Genomic DNA, 21,029 nt, shown 5'->3' on the forward strand with positions numbered 1-21,029 from the left:
ACTGTAGAACAAAACACACACACACACACACACACACACACACACACACACACACACACATTGTTCTATTCAACATAGCTGTGATTCCTATTGTGTTCACAGCACTAACACTTCTACTTTAACGTGAATACCTAAGTACGGATTGAAACTGTAGTCACACTTTCAGCAAGAAAACGCCGTGACGAGAAATGTAGATGTAGTAGATAATATGCACGTATGCGAATACATAGGCATACAATGCCAAGAAGACGACTTATATGCCTACGGTATTCAGGGGTGATGAAGACATTATGGAGATAAGACTAGTGCTATCATTGTTGTGGTTCTCAGTCGGAGGACTGGCTGGCTTGATGATGTAGCTCTCCGTGCTAGCATGTCCTCTTTAAGCCTCGTCTGCGAATAACTACTGCGTCAATTTGAACTTGCTGTATTGATCCCTTGGGCTCCCTCTAAAATTGAGCCCCAACACTTTCCTCCATTACCGAAGTGAAAATTCCTTGATGTGTCATATTAACGGATCCCTTCTTTAACTCAGATTGTGTCATGGATTGCTTTCTTCCCCATTGCGACTCGGTACCTCATCATTAGTTACTCTCTCTAGCCACCTAATATTCAACATTCCTCTGCAGCACTATGTTTCAAATGCCTCTACTCTCTTCTTGTCTGAACTACTCGTTATCCATCTCTCACCTTCGTACAAAAAACTTCAGACAAATACCTTCAGAAAAGCCTTCCTGATACTTAAACTTATTCCATATTCAACAATTCCTCTTTTTTTTAAAAAAAATTAGCTTTTCTTATTATAACCAGTTGTCAGTTTATATGTTCTCTATTTCGTACGTAATCAGTTGATTTGCTTCCTAAGTAGCAAAACCCGTATTAATATTACTGTCTCAGTTTTTAATCTAATTCTCTCAACGTCGGCTGATTCACTTTCACTACATTCCGTTGCCCTTCTGTTGCAGTCCCTCCTATAACCCTCTTTCCGAAGTCCTTTGCAGTCTGACACAATTACAGGCGGCAAAGTTGTTTTTATTTCTTCTCCTTGAACTCTAATGCTTTTTCCAAATGCCTCCTCGATTTCCTTTAATTCCGACTCACTGTAAGGCAGAATAACGTTCCGGAATAATACGACGTTGGTGAAAATGGTGATGGTGAATACGAGTATATAGACACACAAAAAGATAAATTGTGCCAAAATGAAATATACACCTTTCAAATATTTTCTCACAAACATAGCTGCTAACGACGCCCTTAAGCCACATCAGGGTGTTCAAGGGTCATCGTTGCTGCTTGCAAGAGCCGTTTATTCTTTTGATATTAAGAGGAGAATTCTACAGATTGCCTCTCCTTTCCAATTTTGTTTTGCCGTTTGGAATCTGCGTTTCGTAGTAGAGCATTATAGAGACAGTCACTCATTGTATGTCAGAGTTTAATTTCGGCCGGAATGCACCGGAACTGCTTTTCCGGCACCTTCCAGGGAATGTTTTTGAACTCACTGGAACAAGTCGGCACTGCAGATGCGGAGGGACGTTGAGCGAAGGACTAAGGCTGATATCGAGTAGAACTAGGGAGCAATGTGACGCTGCTACGATGACAACTGGTAACTCCTGTTTATATTACGTCTTGTGATCTTTTTCGTTCTCTTCTTCTTCACCCTCCTCCTACTTCTCCTCCTCATCCTCCTTTCTTCGTAGGCTAAAGCCTGTTACTTCAGTACCTAGCAGTCTACCGTGACGATGTCGCTCGATCTTTCCCTTGGACGCTCAATTTTTCTTTTAGCAGCTGGTAATTTATTTCTTACAATGTTCGCAATCTTCCGTTCATCCGTCCGGACTACATTGTCGATCCATTCATGCTTTCTCTTACGTACCAACTCTTTGAGTCCACTTTACATCTTTCTAATGTTTTCACTTCTGTCAGTATATTCCTTGTAATCCTTCACAAAATTTTCCTTTCCACGGATTCGAAAAGTCGTTTTGTTCTCGGTTTTGTCTGAGCTTTATTCGTCGTCATTGGTCTCACTTTTTTTGTATACTCTTGCCTTTGCATCTTTTCCTATATGCCTGTTTTTCCAGATAGTATCATTTATTCATGCTGCCACCTGATTCGTTTTTGATACTTGTTTACCAACTCTATTTCGACATTTTCGCTACTGGACTGGTAAATACCAAGACATTTAAATGTTTTTACCTCTTGAGTAATTTCTCCATCTACTTCCAGTTTGCGTCTCATCGGTTCCAGGTCATACATTTGGTTTTTGAATGGATATGACCATATATAGGTTTTTGGCTGCCAAGTTAAATACATGTAAAAGTTTCTGAAAGGTAACGTCACTGTTTGCCAGCAGTACTGAATCGTTAGCATAAAAAACGATTTTTATTTATTCGTCCCCCAGCCTATATCCACTACCAGCCAGTACCTTCTTTATCATCTCGTCCGTGACTATATTAAAAATGTGCGGACTATCAACTGCTATGCAGCTAGTTAACCTGTAACTAATATCGCCTGGATGTAGTTGTTGGAATAAATGTCTTAAATTGTTTCTTTAAGTTGGAAGGAACCCTGCATTTCTAGAGCAGGTTTACCATATCTGGTAGCTGAGTACTATCGAAAGCCTTCTGTAAGTCAATAAAGCAAAGATAAACTGATCGGTTGTGTTCAATAGACTTATCTACAACCTGTCTAAGAATGAATACGGCATGCGTGCCAGACCTATCGGATTTAAAACCATACTGTTCATTTGAAAGGGTTGTAATGCTTTTTTATTTCATATTATTTTTGTTATGAGCTTAAGAACTAAACTTAGATTTATCCCTCTGTAGTTGGATGGGTCTTTCTTGTACGCTTTTTTGGACATTATGAATTATGATACTAGTTCTCAATTCGTCTGGAATTTTACTAGCGGTTGTAACATTTTAACCAACTTTTTATCGTTTTGATTATAAGTAATTACGTTTTAAAAGCTTGAATTTCAGGACATGTCTTGTAAGAAATGTATCCCATTGTAAATTTTATAAAAAGTTACCAAAAATCGAATCTAGTGACATTTATGGGATGGCGACGAGGCAGGGAGGTGTGGGGCGACAGGGGCGGCCGTTGTATGGTTAAAGAGGTGTGGTCCAGTACGTAAACTTTCATAAATTGACTGCTGTATGGCACTAGAGCAGAAAATAACTCTGCAGCGAGAGGTAATATGTGATGAGCGGTAGATATGTCTATCTTAACTTCAGTCAAATAAAGGCGCCGAACTAAAGCGCGTCATTATTTGCGATTTCCTTCGTAAGAGACAGATGCTAATGAAGAGATTAATTTCTTGGCCGCGCGGATGCCACAGCTAAACATGTATGAATGAGGAGGCCAGAACTATTGTTATGCATTTCATTTCGGAGAAACCAAACAAATATAAGGAGTGGAGTTGCACAGACACGTCCAAAACAAGTGGAAAAGCAGATAAGTCTTATCGGGTGCAATGAGACAGTTATGGGTTGATAAGAAGAGCTCCGCAGGCAGCGGAAGGAACAAGTAGCTCAGAAATTTTCTACTTAAATTACATTCCTACTTCAGCCAAAGAATGAACTTCGTCAGGCTCATTCAGACGACGTTCCAGCAAAACAGAGGCATCGACTAGGAAATTGGATAGCAAACATACTACAAGGGCGTGCTGAGAAGTAATGTCCCCGATTTTTTTACTTTGTCCTCAATATCGGTTCAGGTACTAAATGTCATGCACATTACTTTGTCACTTTTCTGCACCACTGATGCAAGTTGCAAACTTCTGTCGCTAAAGGGATCCGGATTCTATCACGTAACGTGCCTGTGTATGACGTAACTACATCGGCGCGTGAGAAGCATCGGGCTGTAATTGAGTTTCTAGCCGCAGAGAACGTGCAGCCAATTGAAATCCATAGAAGAATGAAAGTTCTGCACGGTGGTTGTACCGAAAATTGTAGCGTGCGACGTTGGGCTGTTCATTTTCATAATAGCGACAGTGGCGCTAACCTCAGTGTGTGTGACAGGGCTCTGAGTGGACGACTGCGCACAGCAGCCGACGAGACTCGTGGGAATCTGGCTGGTGAACTCATCGAAGGTGATCGTCGGATAACACAACTCTCAGGTAAGTGTGAGAGCGTGTACAGGCCATCATCACAGAACTGCGGTACAGGAAACTGTGCACAGTTGGTCCCTCGAAGCTCACTGCTGACACGAAACACAGGAGAGAGGACATTTGTCAATAATTTGTTTTCCGTTTTGAGTGTGTGGATGATGGGTTCCTTAACAACGTTCTGATAGATGATGAAAGCTGGGTTCACCGTATTGACCCTGAAAAAGAACATATATGTCGTTTCGCCACAAAGGATCTTGACGCCAAAAAGGTTGAAGCCCATGCTATCAGCAGGAGAAGTCATGCTCACAGAGTTGTGGGATGTTCAAGATGTGATGCATTTGGAATTTATGCCTAAAGGGACCACCATAAACCCACATCCATGCGCTATGTAATACAAGAGGCGGGATAAACATTGAAAAAGTTGTCGTGAAACCAATGGTTTTAGATCGATTCGTGTTTCAGCGTCTTTTATACTCCTTCAGTAGTCTCTTCTGAGATAGATTTCGACATCAGATTTTAGATTTTAAGGCGTAGCCAGGAGTAGATACAGGCACAGATTTTAGTATTGATGGAGATTACACTAAAGTTAAACAGCATCGGTCGAAAGAATCTGTGGGAAGATCTGAGATACTGAAATACTAAGGAATGATGTGCGTTTGAAGATATCTGAAGCTGTAGATATGGCGACAGTGTATATCACAATAGGCACTTCAGTTTAAGAGGAATGGACATCTTTAAAAATGACAATTACTGATGGTGGACAAAAAGAGCTGCAAGGGAGATAAATGCGAAAAATCTTTGGTAACAGAATAAGTACTTCAGTTTGATGGGCGAAAGAGAAAGCATGAAATTGTTCAGCAAAAGACAGGAGTGCAGCAATATGTCATTTAGGAGCGAAAATAGTAGATACAGCGAAGCCAATACCAAATGGCTGCAGAAAGAATGCGAAGAAATCGGAAAATAAATCGTCTTCGGAAGTATTGATTCAGCGTATACAGAAATAAAAAGGGAAAATTCTGTAAAATTGAAAGCGATGGCGTCAATACTAAGAGTGCAGTAAGAATTCTGCGGTAAAGTGCAGTGGAGAGAGAGGACACGTGGAAAAGGTACACTGAAGGCGTCTGTGAGGTGCAGGATGTGTCTGATGACTTGATCGAAGATGATGTGTAAATCCATGGAATTCTCAAGCCTACAAATGATCAAGATGACCTTGCCATTGACGTCCTATACCTAGGAATTTACATAAAACGAAATATCGTGTTGTTGTTTTACTTCACTTCAGTTTAGCATATCAAACCAATTATTCATATCGAGATACTGCTAGAGTGAGTCACAACTTGGACATCGTGAATTATTTATTCTAAAAAAGTGAAGAGCGCAAACTATGTGTAAATATGAAGTACACAATATCCAATTCCACCGTACATGTAATTTCGAGATTGGCAGAACATATGTTGGACTTTCTTTAGATCGCCCTACCGCCCTTATTTGACGGATACAGAATTGACTGATAGTGATTAGCAGCGAGAAACCGAAGACCTTCAACCTGACTGGCACTTTCAGAAAATGCTCAGTGAACAAACAAATGGAACACAACACATTTCCTGCAACCATCTTCCTATCCGCCGAACCGGAGTGTGCTTATCATTATTGAAGGAAGGACAACAGTTATAATGCACTGATGATCTGCTCTCTGCGCATCAGCTACTGTTTAGTTAATGTACGTGGCGTACCTGCTACACAGTACACGCAATGTGCTGTCCACAAACTCCTAGGTTTGAAATTACCACAGTACAAGGTAGAGCACGAGTCAAGTTTTCTGATTCCTCTATAGCCAGCAACAGAAATTAGACACCAGTACTTTCCCGTAAAGAAACATTTCAATGTGTGTCAGACTCCAGACAACTAAAACATTGTCAATTGAGTAAACAGAACAACAAATCACTGACGGAGAAACGATTTTAAGCACTCACTGTGTCGAAAGTTACACTTCTAAAAATTTAACCGCCACTTTCTGCAATGTGGTTCCCGCCATCGAAGTCTCTCTCTCTCTCTCTCTCTCTCTCTCTCTCTCCGCTCCTGAAGGATATGACAAGTATCTTCCCAGCCTCCCTTTTGAGGAAGACCTGGCTGACTTCGCCTTTTCCGTGAGTGCTCAACCCAAATGAACTGCCGCACATGCATCACTACAGAAATTGTTAGTATGTGCTGCTAGTCAGTATCATCCATTCAAGTGATTTATTGTCCATTGTTAACAGTGTTCTAATATAAATGTAAATCTACAAGAATATTAAATGGATTAAAATCACTCCACTCCATAACTGCCGCGGTGGCACTGGTACAGCAACAGTAATAAGTCTTTAGATGCAGACAAAAGTCTTGGTTGCACAGGATGGTTCATTTAATCTTCAGATGTGAAGTGTTTCGCCTGTTCTAGGCATCATCTGAAAACCGAATAAAAACTTTTGCCAATTGTGATTGAGGCGTCGAACGTAATTAAAAGTTCCAGAGAATCAGGAGTTAACATCCAGATAGCCATAGTCGATGCTTCATTACACCATCGATAAAACTCTTTCCTACTCGATCTGAGGCGTCAAACGTGATTGAAAGTCCCAAAGAACTGGGAGGAAACAGGAGCCAAAAATCTTAGCGTTGGGCGTTGGTGTGGAAGATCCATTTTTAGAGTCAGAGGTGAACAGAGCTCTGAACGATTGCGATTAAATAAGGTGAAATACAGAGATAACACATCTTCGAAGTATATAAAATGATTGGGGGAATTGGCAACTAAACGACTATTCAAGTTTGTTTGCAGAATTCGTATGTCTGGAGACGTACCATCAGACTTTCGGAAAAATATTCTCACAGTCTCGAAGATAACAAGTTCAGATAAGATTCTCTGATGACACTACTATCCTCAGTGAAAGCGAATATCTGTAGGATCCACTCAATGAAATGAACCTGCATCGAGAATAAATCGAAATAAGTAATGAAGAGGAGCAGAAATGAAATTAGCAATAAACTTAAGGCCCATGAAGTAGATGGAGTAAAGGAATCCTGTTACTTTGAAAGAAACATAACGCGTGACAGACGAAATAAGGACGACATAAAAAGCAGCCCGGCACAGGCATCTACTTGACTGTGAACTCTAATCATGAGAAGTTAATCATAGGCAAAGAGGGCGTTAATGGCCAAAATATGTCTACTAGTAACAAAGATTGGTCTTCATCTGAAGAATTTTTTGATTACGTACATTTGGAACACAGCATTATGAAGAAGTGAGTCTTGGAAAACCGATAAAGAACGATATGGAAGCGTCTGAGATGAAAATCTGGTGAACTAATGTTATCGCATAATTGGTGAGGAGAGGAACATTCGGAAAATAATGGTAAGAAGAAGGGATACAATGGTAAGACATGTATTAAGACATCAAGGAACAACGTCCGTGGTGCTTGAGGGAGCTGCGGAGGACAAAAACTGCAAGGGAAATCTGAGATTGAAATGTATACAACAAGTAATAGACGTTGAGCGCAAGTGCTACTCCGATAAGAGGAGGTTGGCATAGTAGAAGACTGATGGAAAAAATAAGTGCGTAGATGCACAGTGAAACATTCCATTGTCTTCCTGATTTACGTTTTGACATTCTTCAATCGGCAGATGCAAGTGTATGAACAAGGATATCAAATAAGAAACGCCATTACTCGAAATCGATAATGTCATTGGTTATTAAGAAATTACTTGCTGTACTTAGTTTTTCGTAATTTTAAAGGAGGAACAGCCAATAAATTGTATTTCGTCTACTAGTATTTGTTTATTTTTTAACTTGTTTTTGATTATTACGTCACCATCAGGGGAACTTCTGAGTAGTTCCAACTATTAGCGTGTAAGAAATGAAACACCGAAAGCTAAAAGGTAAAGCTGATATGACCTACACAGTACTTCTAATTCTGAAATTAGATATGAAATGTCGAATCAGTTTCTCATTATTTACATTGTTTTAGATATGCCGCAATAGTTGATGTCTCTTACTTGTTGCAGCGTTTCATAACTGTTTACGGAACGAAAGTTAGAGTAGCCACTTTACGATTAACATATTTCAATACAAATATTGTATGACCTCTGATTTCTAATACAAATTGCAGATTGACACAGACTATACTTTTTGAATTTTTCGTTTCTTAGACTACGGAGAGACAGGTCGCTATTCTGCAGGGTAACGTTAACCTAAGGTCGCTTTAAGTATGTCAGAATATTAATATAGAGTTTACGCAATGCTTTGTTTAAAAACAATAAACACACAAACATTGTATTAAAGTACACAGCCTCTACAAATGAAATAAGAAGAAAGTCTAGACAGTATAATGGAGGAAAAGTGTGAATGACTCAGAAATTACGCGCCAGAATATGAATGAATTCCAATAGCAAAGTTAATGACAATAAATTATAATAGAGCTGCACGGAATTTGTGAATACTTGAAAAGGAAATCTGGGCACCCCAATAGGAGTTATTATCTCTACCTATTGGCTTTATAACAACAATGAGAAATTTTCAAATACGTATGTGTCACATGTTCAGTTAGGAAAATGCACCAATACACATTACATTGTGCTGTCATGGGTCATAGAATTCATCACAGTCAATGGCGTGTTGTATCGCAATAATTAAACAGCGGTCCTCCGTTCAGACATCAAAACATGAGCGAGCGAGCGAGCGAGCGAGTGAGTTCATGTGATTTAGTAGATCCACCATCCCTCACATCACATACAGCATAAGTAATCTAGTAGTATTGCATCCGGAGCTCACATGTGTCTACACTAACATAATGGTGTGTGGAGAAACATACATCATGTGTGAGAACCATTTTCACCTCACACTTAATCCGTTCGAAATTCACGCACAACCAGTTCGTATATTCACATTTTGTATGCATTCGGTAGCGACGGCCATCCTTCAGAAGACACGGCTTTCCTTCCGATGTTGTGATTATTTCCATTACTAAGAGTGTATAAGTAGCTTAGGCCTAATGAACGACACTGCGCACCACAACTAAAGGATCACTTTTTCGAAACGCTGTAATTGTCTCCCATTCCGACGTAAAAGTTTGAAATTCGTCTCAAACTTACCTACAACCTTTCGCGGTAATCGTGCAAAAGCGTGGCGCCCTCGACGACAATTCAATTAGCAATGTGTTGACACAAGTGGAAAAAGGCCGGAACTCAGAAGTCCATGTGAGGTGTAAGGTGCGTTAATGATGTCACATTGGCACCACATTTCATATCGCCAATGTGGACGTGGCACATGACGGGAAGCTCATTAGACCGTCTCGTATCCACACTTCACCCTTCTTTTGACGCCTCCGCGATGAAGGTCGGAACCGCGACGCCCAGCATTTAAATTACGCGATTTTCTAATGGATTGCCTAGGAAAACATTTCACACTTACCTCATCTCAGAATCGACACGAAAAGGCCTTGAATGGAACCAGCTATTCCTTCGTGGTATTGATTCCCTTGCATTTCTCAGTCGAAAACGACAGCAGTTTAACGAGCAACGGGACGGCGTTCTTGGCAACCTCGGACATTGCTGGCACCCTGTGGACGATTCAGCCACTCTTTAAGGAAACCGTGGGCCAGCAGTCCCACTGAACGTGATCGCACCCTCTTTGGATTACAGTGTGACAGCAGTTTTTGCTCTGGAACACAGCGTGGAATCAGAATGCGATCCGAAGCAGCAAAAGGGGCTTGTGCTTTTTCAGTCCTCGCATTTAGTCCTGCTGTGGTGTTACCACGAACGTATGCGAGGCGGACACATGTGTGAATAAAACGGTAAACGGTCCCTCTAAGATCCCATAGTTCGACAACATGCTTGGCACCACTCGTCTATTTTTGTTGAGCATTTTCAAAGTGCACCTGTACAGAGACAAACTAAACTAGTCCTTGTCGCTTGCAGGCGAACTACGCTGCCGGTCTTGGGCCGGCTAGTAGGCAAGCGGAATCGAAGGGGTGTAAAGGTGTTGCCTGTCTTCAGGTGCCCAGAACTCGGCCACAGCTTCTCTTTACAGGTACATTTTTGAAGGTTCTACGAAAATGGACAAGTGGCACCGAATGTGATGGCGAACTGATGGATGTTAGAGGGACCTTTTGCTATTTTATTCACGCTTTTGTCAATGTTGCACCCTTCCCTGATCACATCAGAGGTAAGTGCAAAACGGGAGGGCTGAAAAACATAAGCAATGTTTGCTACTTCGGATAGCGTTCAGATTTCACAGATTAATTTTGAACGCTCCCTAGTGGTTCCAAAGTGCACACAAGTGTGTGTGTGTGTGTGTGTGTGTTTGTGTGTGTGTGTTTGTGTGTGTGTGTGTGTGTGTGTGTGTGTGTGTGTGTGTTTGTGTGTGTGTGTGTGTGTGTGTGTGTGTGTGTGTGTGTGTGTTTGTGTGTGTGTAGCGAAGCAAGGTAGACTATTACAATGACATCTGATCTGGACGTCCACTAAGAGGGAAGTCCAGAAAAGATCGGCGGATCATAGAAGCAACAACGGGATGAGCAAATCGCTCTCTAACACACTAAAAGCGGCGACCTAAGAGCTTAGATAGAAGTGAATACAAAACACAAAATCGTTAAACACGTGCCACATCAGCTCGTTATCACCTAAAATTTGAGGGCAGGTCTGTCGCTAAACCAACTTGAACCCTCTCGTCGTTACATAAAATATAGTCGGTTAAAATGTGGCGAACCGTTAAAAGCACACCACATGCACCACAAACAGGCGGTTCTTCACGTCAGAGTAGGAAGCCATGGCTCAGGGGGCTGTATCCTAAAGACTTAGAAGTTGCTCACAAACTGCAAGATCTGTCTACATGCAAATAATATTAATAAATAAGGGATCGATCAAAAAGTTTCCTTTAGAAGGCTGTGCAGTCCAGAATAGATATGCCAAACAGGCGAAATCGCCACGTGCATGAAGGAAATAGTCCCACCGGCGACCAGGTTGAAGATATCCGTTTGGTAAAACATCGTGTCATGCTGCGTGAAGTCGTCCCCAACTGCCTGCTGTACATCCTCGTCTGACAGGAATCGTCGATCCTTCAACGCCTTTTGTAAGAGACTGAAGCGGTGATAATCGCATGGAGAGAGATAAGCACTACAGTGCGGGTGCATGATTCTCTTTCCATTGAGGTGGCGTAGCTTCTACATCACGACATTTGCGATATGGAGACGCTCGTTACCATGAAACAGCAGCACCCTTTTCGCAGTTTTCTCGGATATTTCGGCTTAATTGTGCGCCATAACTTCTCCAGAGTTGTGCGTTACCGTTTCTCTGTGATGGTCACACCAGGTGCCATGAAATCAATAAGCATTGGTCCCGGTAATCAAAGAACAGTTTCCAGTATACGACTGGCTCTTGAACCATATCGCAGCTGTGAATTTCGACAGACATGCTGCCCCACACACTGTTCATTTTTCGTTGGATGTCTACCTGCTTTTGTCCTACGGCAGTCAAGAAAAGGATAACAGTACGTTGGTCCTGTTTGGATGCATCTGGTAATGACATCGCCGTATTTCACGTTTCCGCGTTTATTGCACGCACGATAGAAAGACACGAATGCCACACTAATCCCTTGCCTAGATGTCAGTGGTTATATAACCGCATCGGCGACGCTCTACATTGCTTATAATGCTTCAGCAACGCCCTCAGACTAACTTTTTCGATCGTCCCCTTACACATTGATTTAACCGGCTGAAAACGATATGGAAGAGCTGAAAACATACAAAAACAAAAATTACTAAAAGAATATAAAAATAAAAATAAAAGGAAATATTGTTGTGATGCATTTCAAACGATTCCCTTTGATCAGAGGTTTACGAAACTGAAATTGGATTTTATCTAGGCAAACAATTAAGAGTTGTCCCTGAATCTTTATCGGTATTTTAAGCAATTAATAGAAAATAAAATATCTTTTAAGGAAACTAGTTTTCAGAATCGATGAATTATGATCTTGGGCATAGACTGAAGAATCTCACTCCATTCAAACGGCTAGTCTAAACATGGGCCAAAATTAAAATGAGCATTACTCGAACATCGGGCTTTGCAGGATTAGTTCATTGAAGTAGGCCTCCACAAAACCTATTGTGTCACTTCGAATAAGAGGTGGTTGTTACTTCCAATACATGTTAATAAAACACAGGCAAATTTTTAAAAGAGAAAATAAAAGCGAAAACTTGAACTACACGAAGAAAGCTAATGATTGAAACAGAAGCAAGAAGATCGATTTGGAAAGGGATGGATAATTTGAAACAATTTTATGTAGTGGCCGTGAATGTCTATTATGCTACATCAGAAGCAAGACTTATTACTTAAAATTTTATGTTCTTTTCGAAGACGTTATCATCTGAAGTATTAGACTACATGTAGGCTAGGTCAGGACCTAGCAACCGATCGATTTACGATAAGAGCTGCGAGTTAAATAAAACTGTATAATCAACTGCATTTGCTACAGAGGACTGCTTAAATATAGTGGACGACAAAGTACGAAATGACAAGTTACCAGAAACACCTGATGACGAGAGAAGACCATGAAAGCACCTCAGTGGGATATATGGCACGGAATCCATGTACAGCTAATTTGTCGCTGGAATGTGGAAAATTATAGGAACGGATCATCCTCAAAAAATACTAAAATAGAACCAAATGCGAAAGTTAGTGACGCAGCGACTTTCAGCGTAAGTGGACAGCAAACAAGAGATTTATCAGGGCATGAAGACTGTTAGATTGATAAAAGCAGATGGGTGTATTTAGCTTAAGAAAAAACAGCTCCTGGCTGTCAGCTGCAGAGACTTCGTTTTAGCTTGACATGGAACCGCAAATATTGCCACACACATTCCCAGCTGTGTCGTTGCTTCATTTATTCTGGACCTGTTGGCAGTTGTTCAAACGAATATTATTGGTACTAGTCAGATAACAAGATTCGCGAATATTGTCTCATTCTGTACAGTTATAAAATTACTCTGGAAGGTGCAGTGTTCAAGCACCTGCGTATCACATGTTGGATCCCTAATACACAAGCTTCCCCGCAAACAAATCAGTGAATTTAAATTTGATGATCTGGCAGCGAAAACGCAGTACCCCTCAAGCCTAGCCATCTTTCAGAGAGGGTATTAACCCTATGGCAAGTTGTGTGACGCATCTTCATACGTCAGTCACATGGCACATTATACTACCAGTGTCAGTTTCCAAAGCTCGAAAGACAGTGTATTCTCGAAGATTTTCAAACATATTTGACCGTTACGTTGTTCCAAGTCTGCAATTGAAGGAGAATTCGATTAAGAGGAGATTTTTGATTACCTGCTGATTGGCGGAGTGGCCGTTGGAGGCTTACCGATACTGTTGAGCTGAACAGGAAACATGAAAAAGAGGTTGGTTTTGGGACGAGATGGCGTCTGCGGATCGAGTGGTATTACTTAAGAGATTCATTACTCTCGTTCACCCGGTGCTGTGATAACGATTTTCGCTGCCTGTTGAAAGTGAGTGAATGAAGGCCAAACCTCCAATCTATAGGAATATAACGCTGCCACCTTAACAGCTTCTGCGTCGCACATTGGCGCAGAACTGTAGTCTGTCAGAAGATGAGAGACGTGCTATACTAATTATTATGATGAATTCCAGTTCTCACAAAGATAAAAGTTCGTGATTTAACGTCTCGGCGAAAACGAAGTCACCAAAGACGTCGCATGATGTCTTGTAGGAGGAGGATGACACTGGAACTCAGTGATTTCCCTAAATCGCTCCAGGCAAATGCCGGGATGGTTCCTTTGAAAGGGCACGGCCGACTTCCTTCCCGTCCTTCCCTAATCCGATGAGACCGGTGACCCCGCTGTTTGGTCTCCTTCCCCCAAACAATCCAAATCTAACTGGAAGTCAGCCATGCCAAGTTACCCTTCCAACGTAGGAAATACTGAATCAGGATAGCTGAACGGAGTTTTGAAGCGTACTGCTTCCAAATATGAGGTTTTAACGGTTAAGTAAGGACCTTTGTCAGGCAACAATTGTCTGGCATCTTCAACAATTTCGCTTGAGCAATAACATCTTCAGATATATAGACAGTAGCTTGGAGATCGAACTAACCGCTCTTTACTGCTGTAGTTTCAGAAGTAACAATACGCCCTCTTGAACGTAATGGCCATTGGAATTTACAGACTGACTTTCCTGTGTGTTTTCAATTTTGTTGCTTTTAAGAGTAAGTAATTGGACTGTTATGAAGCACAAATTTTGTGAAGTTCGTTGGTACGAGGTGTTTCGGCATTACTTCTCGGAGAAGACGTCTGACACGCTTTTGAATGCCTCAGAGGCGTATTTTCCAAGAACTACACTGTTTTTAGTGATCTGGCACTCTGAAAACATTGCATTCTTTCGGGTACAGCCTTGCAAATACTACAGTGGCTGCTTGCAAACGTGACGTCGGTACCTCCGCTGTGTGTTTCAGGAGATAAGACATACGTTTAAGACTCGTGGAAGTCCACCGTCCTCGCGCCCTTGGGGGAGCGGCTGATATAAATAAAGAAAACGAACCACCACAGCCGTATCATCAAAATTTACTTCAAACGACTAGTTTCCGTATAACGTCTAAGCCATCTTCAGGTCTACTATAAACCAAAGGAGTACTTTCATTCCTTGATCAAAGTACTTTTAGAACACGTGTAACACTAGTTTTGGATATGGACATGTCGTCACAGTAGTGGCAACATGTTATAGACTCTTCATATATGAAATCCACCACAACAAGTATTACAGAGGTTCTACGGTATATGGGCCAAGGAATGAAAGTTCTCTTTTGGTTTATAGTACACTATCTCTTATTTCCGAGGAGCCACTATTGAAATTCACCGAGAATGGTACAAATGCAGATGACAGAAAATTGACATGTTCCTTGTTATTCTTTTGATGCCGATTACCGTGCTGAAAAGGAATGCCAATGCGTTTTACAGCTCGTTTACGTTCACGGTGGTAATTGGGATTGGTGTCCACTGCGCACACAAGTATTTAAAACGTGAATGAACAATTGCTCCTTTCTTTGCACTTTTTGTCCGTTAGACTTCGCTCTCTAACGAACCTAGCAAACAATCTTGTGAGCAAAGATGCCCACGCCCCATGCTGACGTCCGAGATAGGTTTCGTTGAGGCTTTGCGTGTCGCAAAAATACGTTCCAGATCTAATAACACTGTGGCAGCAAATTGTGCAGGTATTGCATATAACATGCTGCGTGTGCTAAACACAGCCTTGACTCCTCGAAATGGCCATTGGTACATTACCTCTCCATTTATGTCAACTTCCTCATACAATGTCTAGTATACGTCCCTGATCTTACTTTCCCGTTAATGTACACCAGACTTCAATGTGTGAAAGAGAGCTACAGGTGTAGAGCTACGTATCTGTCGGCTGCACCCACGTAGAGATAAACAGCAGGTACAGCTCCGGAGGCTGTAAGAGTTGGGAGGCTGGCGGTCGGTGACGGCCGCTAGGGGCGCGGCAGTCGGCTGGGCAGTAGCCATCAGCCGCTGGGCGGCAGCAGCGTCGCGGAAACCAGTGGCTGCTGCGGCACACTCAGTAGTCGGCGCTCACAGATCCAATGTACGTCTGCGCGGAGCCTGTGGAGGGAATGAAGCTGGAGGACGTGTTCTTACAGTTCGCCGGTGAGTAGTTCCGGCGCAGCCAGCAGTACCTCTCCCGTCCAGACCCACTTCTCTTCGGAGCGGGTGTTCCTACCTGCTGTCCCTTGGCATATCGGCTCAAAGACTACGTCCGAGAAGCTGCTTTTTTCTTCTGTGGCTCTCCAGTAATTATGGATATTGGTCGAGGTGCCTAGGAACTGTAAACTGCGCAATAAATATTCAAAATTAAACAATGTTTAATACTAAATTTTTTCGTGTGAATCCTTCTGGGTGTGGGCACTCATTCACAACAGTGCCTCGTGCGAAAGGAACAGTACTTATTTTGCGCTTTACCATACGTGTCTGTCACCGCCTAACAAGCAGGTTTCCCAGAGGTCCTGCACACTTAACCCATTGCACGTAATTGACACTGCGATTAGTTCCGTCACATTGAATATTGAGTCTTGCTTCCTTTACTGACAGGTAAACGATTCTTTATACGTTCATCGATATCAGCGTCTACCAAACTGCTTTACTGTGCTTAAAAACTGTCAAGGACATGGTTTTGTAGCGAGTGTGATTCAGAAACTGAGGCGACAGCTTTTGGTACCTATTAAGAAAAAGATACCCAAATATTCCGAGCTACTTAAGCAACCGCAATGCGGATGCTACGCTTTTATAGTACGTCTAGACAAGTTCGTCTGTTAGCGAAATAATACTTTAGTAAGAATTGTTTTGTTAACAGTAGCCCTTTTCGTAAAAGGGCTAAATATTGAAATTTTCGACCATCACGACGTGTAACTGTTAAGAATAAAAGATACTGAGAAAAATACGAACTCTGTACATTCTTTTTGTAATACAATTAGTTGAGCTTCTGGCGTACCATATTTTAAACGTGTTTCTTTTTATTCATAAGCTACAGTTTTTATCGTCTAAATTCCTTACCTCGAAACACTCGGGGATGACATACAGGATAACATAAAAATGAAGCAGCATATAAGCTCTTATAGAAGTGTTTCGGCACTGCTCGTATAGTAGTGCCGAAGCGCTGCTGCTCAGGGGGGGAAAAAAGTATCTTCAAGGAGGCCAAACTAGAATTTTTCTTCGAGCGAAAGAAAGCTACCAAAATTCAGCTAAATCAGTTGCTTTTCCATTTAACGAATAGAAGGGGAAAAAATACATAGGTAAGAAACCTGGACATTAAATCATTATTTTCAGTGTCCAACATGTCATAATGGACAAAATACACGTAGTACGCACGAGGCACCGTTTTGATGTAATTTCAGGTAACTTTTTTCTCCTCAGATGAGGCAAGCCGTTTTTCCTTCAAGAAATTAGACAGTCTCTCAGCAGATTTCCTTAATTCTCTGAAGAGTAAATGCAATCGAACTCCTATTAATCTGCCTTTCATGTTACTATAAAGAACGGTTTCTTCGGTCGCGCTTGTCTCTACAGAAAAAAATCTTGGCTAGTGTTTATAAACAGGCTTACGATAACGTGTTTGAAAATCAGACGCAACAAGACAGTTACGAAACATCTTGGTTGGAGTTGTTTTTGCCGCTAGTGAGACAGTACTTTCTTTCGCACACTAACGAGTTACAGCGAAAGAAAACGATCTCTAGTCAAGTTATCGTCACCCTTGTTGGAGTGTGTTGCAATCAAACTTGAACTTCTGTGTGCCGATCATGCTTGTATCCGCCTGAATGAGTCATAGGAAAAAATTTTGATCCGGTACACAAGCTAAAGCACCAGAAGATACATTTCGAACAGGAATATCAAAGAAATGAGGAAAACGCCAATCTTTACGATAGTGTTTTGTCAGAGGGGTCTTAACAAATGTGACCTCAACTGTTTCGAACGTGCCTTATTTCCACAGAGAAGACACCTAATAATGTTAAGGTTTGTAAGAAAAAATTTTTATTTCATTTGAGAATTCATACTTCCAAAGCATTTTTCATTCATTACATTGGCAGATTCTGGGAATGGATAATTACTGCACTGAACAGGAATTTTTAGGCGTTATTTTGTAATAAAGACTGAGATGTTTAGATGTACAAACGTCCAGCATTGAAACATAAATTCATATCAAACCAGTTTAAACTCTGACGAAATCGTTGTTAGTGACCTACTAACAAGCACCTCCCACCCACTTCGATTGGAGAAACACAGGTACACTTCAAATGTCGATCAAGTGATTGACTTTACAGTGACTATACATAAACAAATACACTACCGCATACATTGTTCCTTTCTGGACTTGCTTGTTTAAAAAAAAAGTTCTCATTCCCCTGTCCTGAGGAGGAAGTTCCGGAGGTTTCCTTTTGTTGTAAGAGAGGTGCCTGCCCCCCCCCCCCCCCTCCCCCCTATTATTTCCAATTGGGACTCCCTCTGCCGCAATACTGGATAGCCTCTTCTTTCGCTGAAAAGTTCCTGCTCTACCACGGGTCATTACATGATCTGCAAGCCCTCTCTGGAGATAACCTTCCCAGTTATCCACTTCGTCTCGATACATATCAGTATTCCACCGTAGACTATAATTTTTTCCTCTTTCTTCACTCCTTAGCTCGCATGCTCACTCATGACGTTCAGTTTCCATTACACATATGTGGTTTTAAGGCCTCAGCTGTTCTGCATAGTGTCTCCCACTTACAACGCACACAACGTTCATGCAACCATGTCAAACTGTCAGAAAAGTCCCTCTCTCGGGTGCTGTTCACTCATTCGCACCCTGTAGTTTTGTGCTAGGTTCCTATTGTTAACACAGTCTCGTGACCCGTAACGATTCCTTCCAGAAAAGAACGTCCCGCGTTTTTCACTAGTCATTTGCAGCAATGGTTCAAACGACGTAGTTTTTGTTCGATGGCCAGTCGGTGTGGGAACAAAAACTGTGCTCTTCCCTCTTCTTCAAAACATTCTGGAGAATGACTTGAACAGACGATCTGAAAAATTAGAGCTAATACAGAGATTTACCAACAGTCAGTCTTTCCAGGCGCTATCCGCGAGTGAAAGAGAGGAAGGGGGTCAGTTATTGCTACCAGCAGTACCATCCGCCACACATCGTTTGGTGGCTTGCGCCGCGTGATATAGATGAGAGATGTTCGGTTTGTTGCTCCTTTGCGATTTGTGACAGAAGAGCATTGACACACAACGGCCTCACATAGACTTTTCAAGACTATCTGCTCACAGTCGACTGGACGAATGCTCATCTGTTGTTTACAATTGTTAGTTCAAGCTGCCACTGAAGTTACTGCTATGACGTCACTCACACACCAGGAACAAAATAAGTCTCGAATCTTCTTAGATGAATAGTGTGTACAGGGCGATGCAGCTGCTCCTTACCTATGGATTTTATGCAACCTGCAACATCTCCAGGTATCTCGTGCAACATTTTCATATTCTTTTGCTCGCTCTGTGCAAACCTAGTCCTCCAGAAAAAATGAACAGGGCCTTTTTGTAGAAAATTTAATGTATTTAAAGTTTGTGCTGGGATAAGTTTTCACTAGAGACCATATTTTTCGAATTATTCAAGAAAAACCATCGAACGCGTTTTTCTTGAATAACTCGAAAACCATGGTCTCTAACGAAAACGTATACCAGTAAAAAATGTGACTACATTAAAGTATCTATAAATTGGTCTTGTTCATATTTTTCTGTCATATTAATGGTTTGCACATGGAGTTCGCAATAATATAACAATCTCGCACATAATGTTTGAAAGCATTGCAGGTTGCATAAAACCTGTCGGTAGGGATAGTTGAATCATCTTATATAAGGCAAGTAGAGAATCAGGTTCTTTCCTATGTGAAATCATAAAGGGCTGACACCTGTAACAGCAGCGCAAAGAAAGAATAGAAACAATTTATTTAAAAAATACCGACCTTTTCGTAACTGTCCATTAAGTAACAATAACACTCGTCCTGTGTTCGTGAATAGCATAGGTAGTCTTCCCTAAAACCTCTACCTTCCATCTGTATGTCCTGTCGCTCTCGCTCTTACGACTTTACCTCTTTGTTTTGCCTTCTAGATTTTCACCCATCTCTCACATTTCTTACCATTCATTCGTCCGATTTTCGGAGGAAAAGAGTTTGTGCTGTTCACTGTTGAAAGCAAGCATTTGTGTTGCAGCCTCCAAATAAAATTTACGAATTGAGATATCGAAATTGTAAACATGTAATAGCGTTGAACTGCTCATACAAACTTTGGAGTTTTTGTATTGCTGGCAAGTATGTCTTGAAACTAAACATTCTCTTGTAGTGAAGTACTAAGGAAGCAACCTAAAAGACTCTAAAACTTCTGGTACTATAGAACCCTCATCCTTGAACGCACATATTCCATCAAGACTCATCTAATAAGTAATCATATGTGTAAATGATTAGCCTTTCTAAGACATGGTCACCCTCTAATATGGAGCTAATTCTGTCATGTAAGAGAACCTGTAGAGTTGGTTCAGTTCTAGCAAAATTCTAGTCTTCTAATGCAGTGTGACAGCACTATCATCGAGAGCTGCTTTGCATAAAAGTGTATTAAGTAATCGAAACTTGAAGTTACTTATGTTAGCCCTGTGTCTTGTGTGTGTGTGTGTGTGTGTGTGTGTGTGTGTGTGTGTGTGTGTGTGTGTGTGTGTGTGTGTGTGTGTGTATCATGTAAACCAATTTTAATTGTATTATTTTAGTATCATTCATATGCTGTACATAGCTAATCAACACAGCGACCACAGACGGTAGATGACGCACGTTTAAGAAAGCTGGTCTGGTATTAAGGACAACAACATTCCCATAGCTGTCCTGTAATCCTAATTCTGGCTTCCTGCAGTTTTCCTAAATCACAATTAATAGCCACCAGCATGTCACTATTCTTTCCCATGGGTTTCCACAAACACTAGACACCAAACTTTACGTATGGTAGCGTGCGCTGCGCACACACACACACACACACACACACACACACACACACACACACACACACACACACCTCTTCTAAGTTACTTAGGACATGGCTAATCCGAAGTATTTGTGTTTGGTCAAGGAAAACAACTGCGACCGTGAATTTGTTTAATGACTTTATCATAATAGTACTAGCACTCACACATGCTACTCGGAATCATGCTGCCTTTCATCTCGGCACAGGTAGAAGCAATTTCGAGATAGGAAAACCGAAAAAGTTTTTAAATTTTCACCAGGACAAGCTGGTCTGAAAGGTTAAGATATCCTGCATCCTCATTTTTGAGCTTATATCGAAAAACCGCACTAAAGTCTCAGCGATTTGTTAACAATAAC

The 21,029-nt window shown here is 41.4% G+C and overlaps 1 protein-coding gene across 26 annotated transcripts in view; it reads left to right on the plus strand.

Annotated features, from left to right (window-relative positions):
- The window catches only part of LOC126272746 (transcription factor HNF-4 homolog), a 594,004-nt gene that overhangs the window by 375,136 nt on the left and 197,839 nt on the right, over positions 1–21,029 (plus strand). For 4 of the 26 annotated variants that reach the window (XM_049975828.1, XM_049975832.1, XM_049975839.1 and 1 more), the window contains exon 1: positions 15,702–15,795. The exons of 14 other annotated variants lie outside the window; for them this stretch is intronic. In XM_049975828.1, coding sequence (XP_049831785.1) covers positions 15,732–15,795 — 64 coding nt within the window. In that variant the 5' untranslated portion in view covers positions 15,702–15,731. Of the gene's footprint in view, positions 1–15,633; positions 15,796–21,029 lie in introns of those variants that run through there. 8 more of the 26 variants (XM_049975820.1, XM_049975823.1, XM_049975809.1 and 5 more) reach the window with 6 other exon arrangements.

Source organism: Schistocerca gregaria, chromosome 5 (assembly GCF_023897955.1).
Source record: "Schistocerca gregaria isolate iqSchGreg1 chromosome 5, iqSchGreg1.2, whole genome shotgun sequence".
NCBI lineage: Eukaryota > Metazoa > Arthropoda > Insecta > Orthoptera > Acrididae > Schistocerca > Schistocerca gregaria.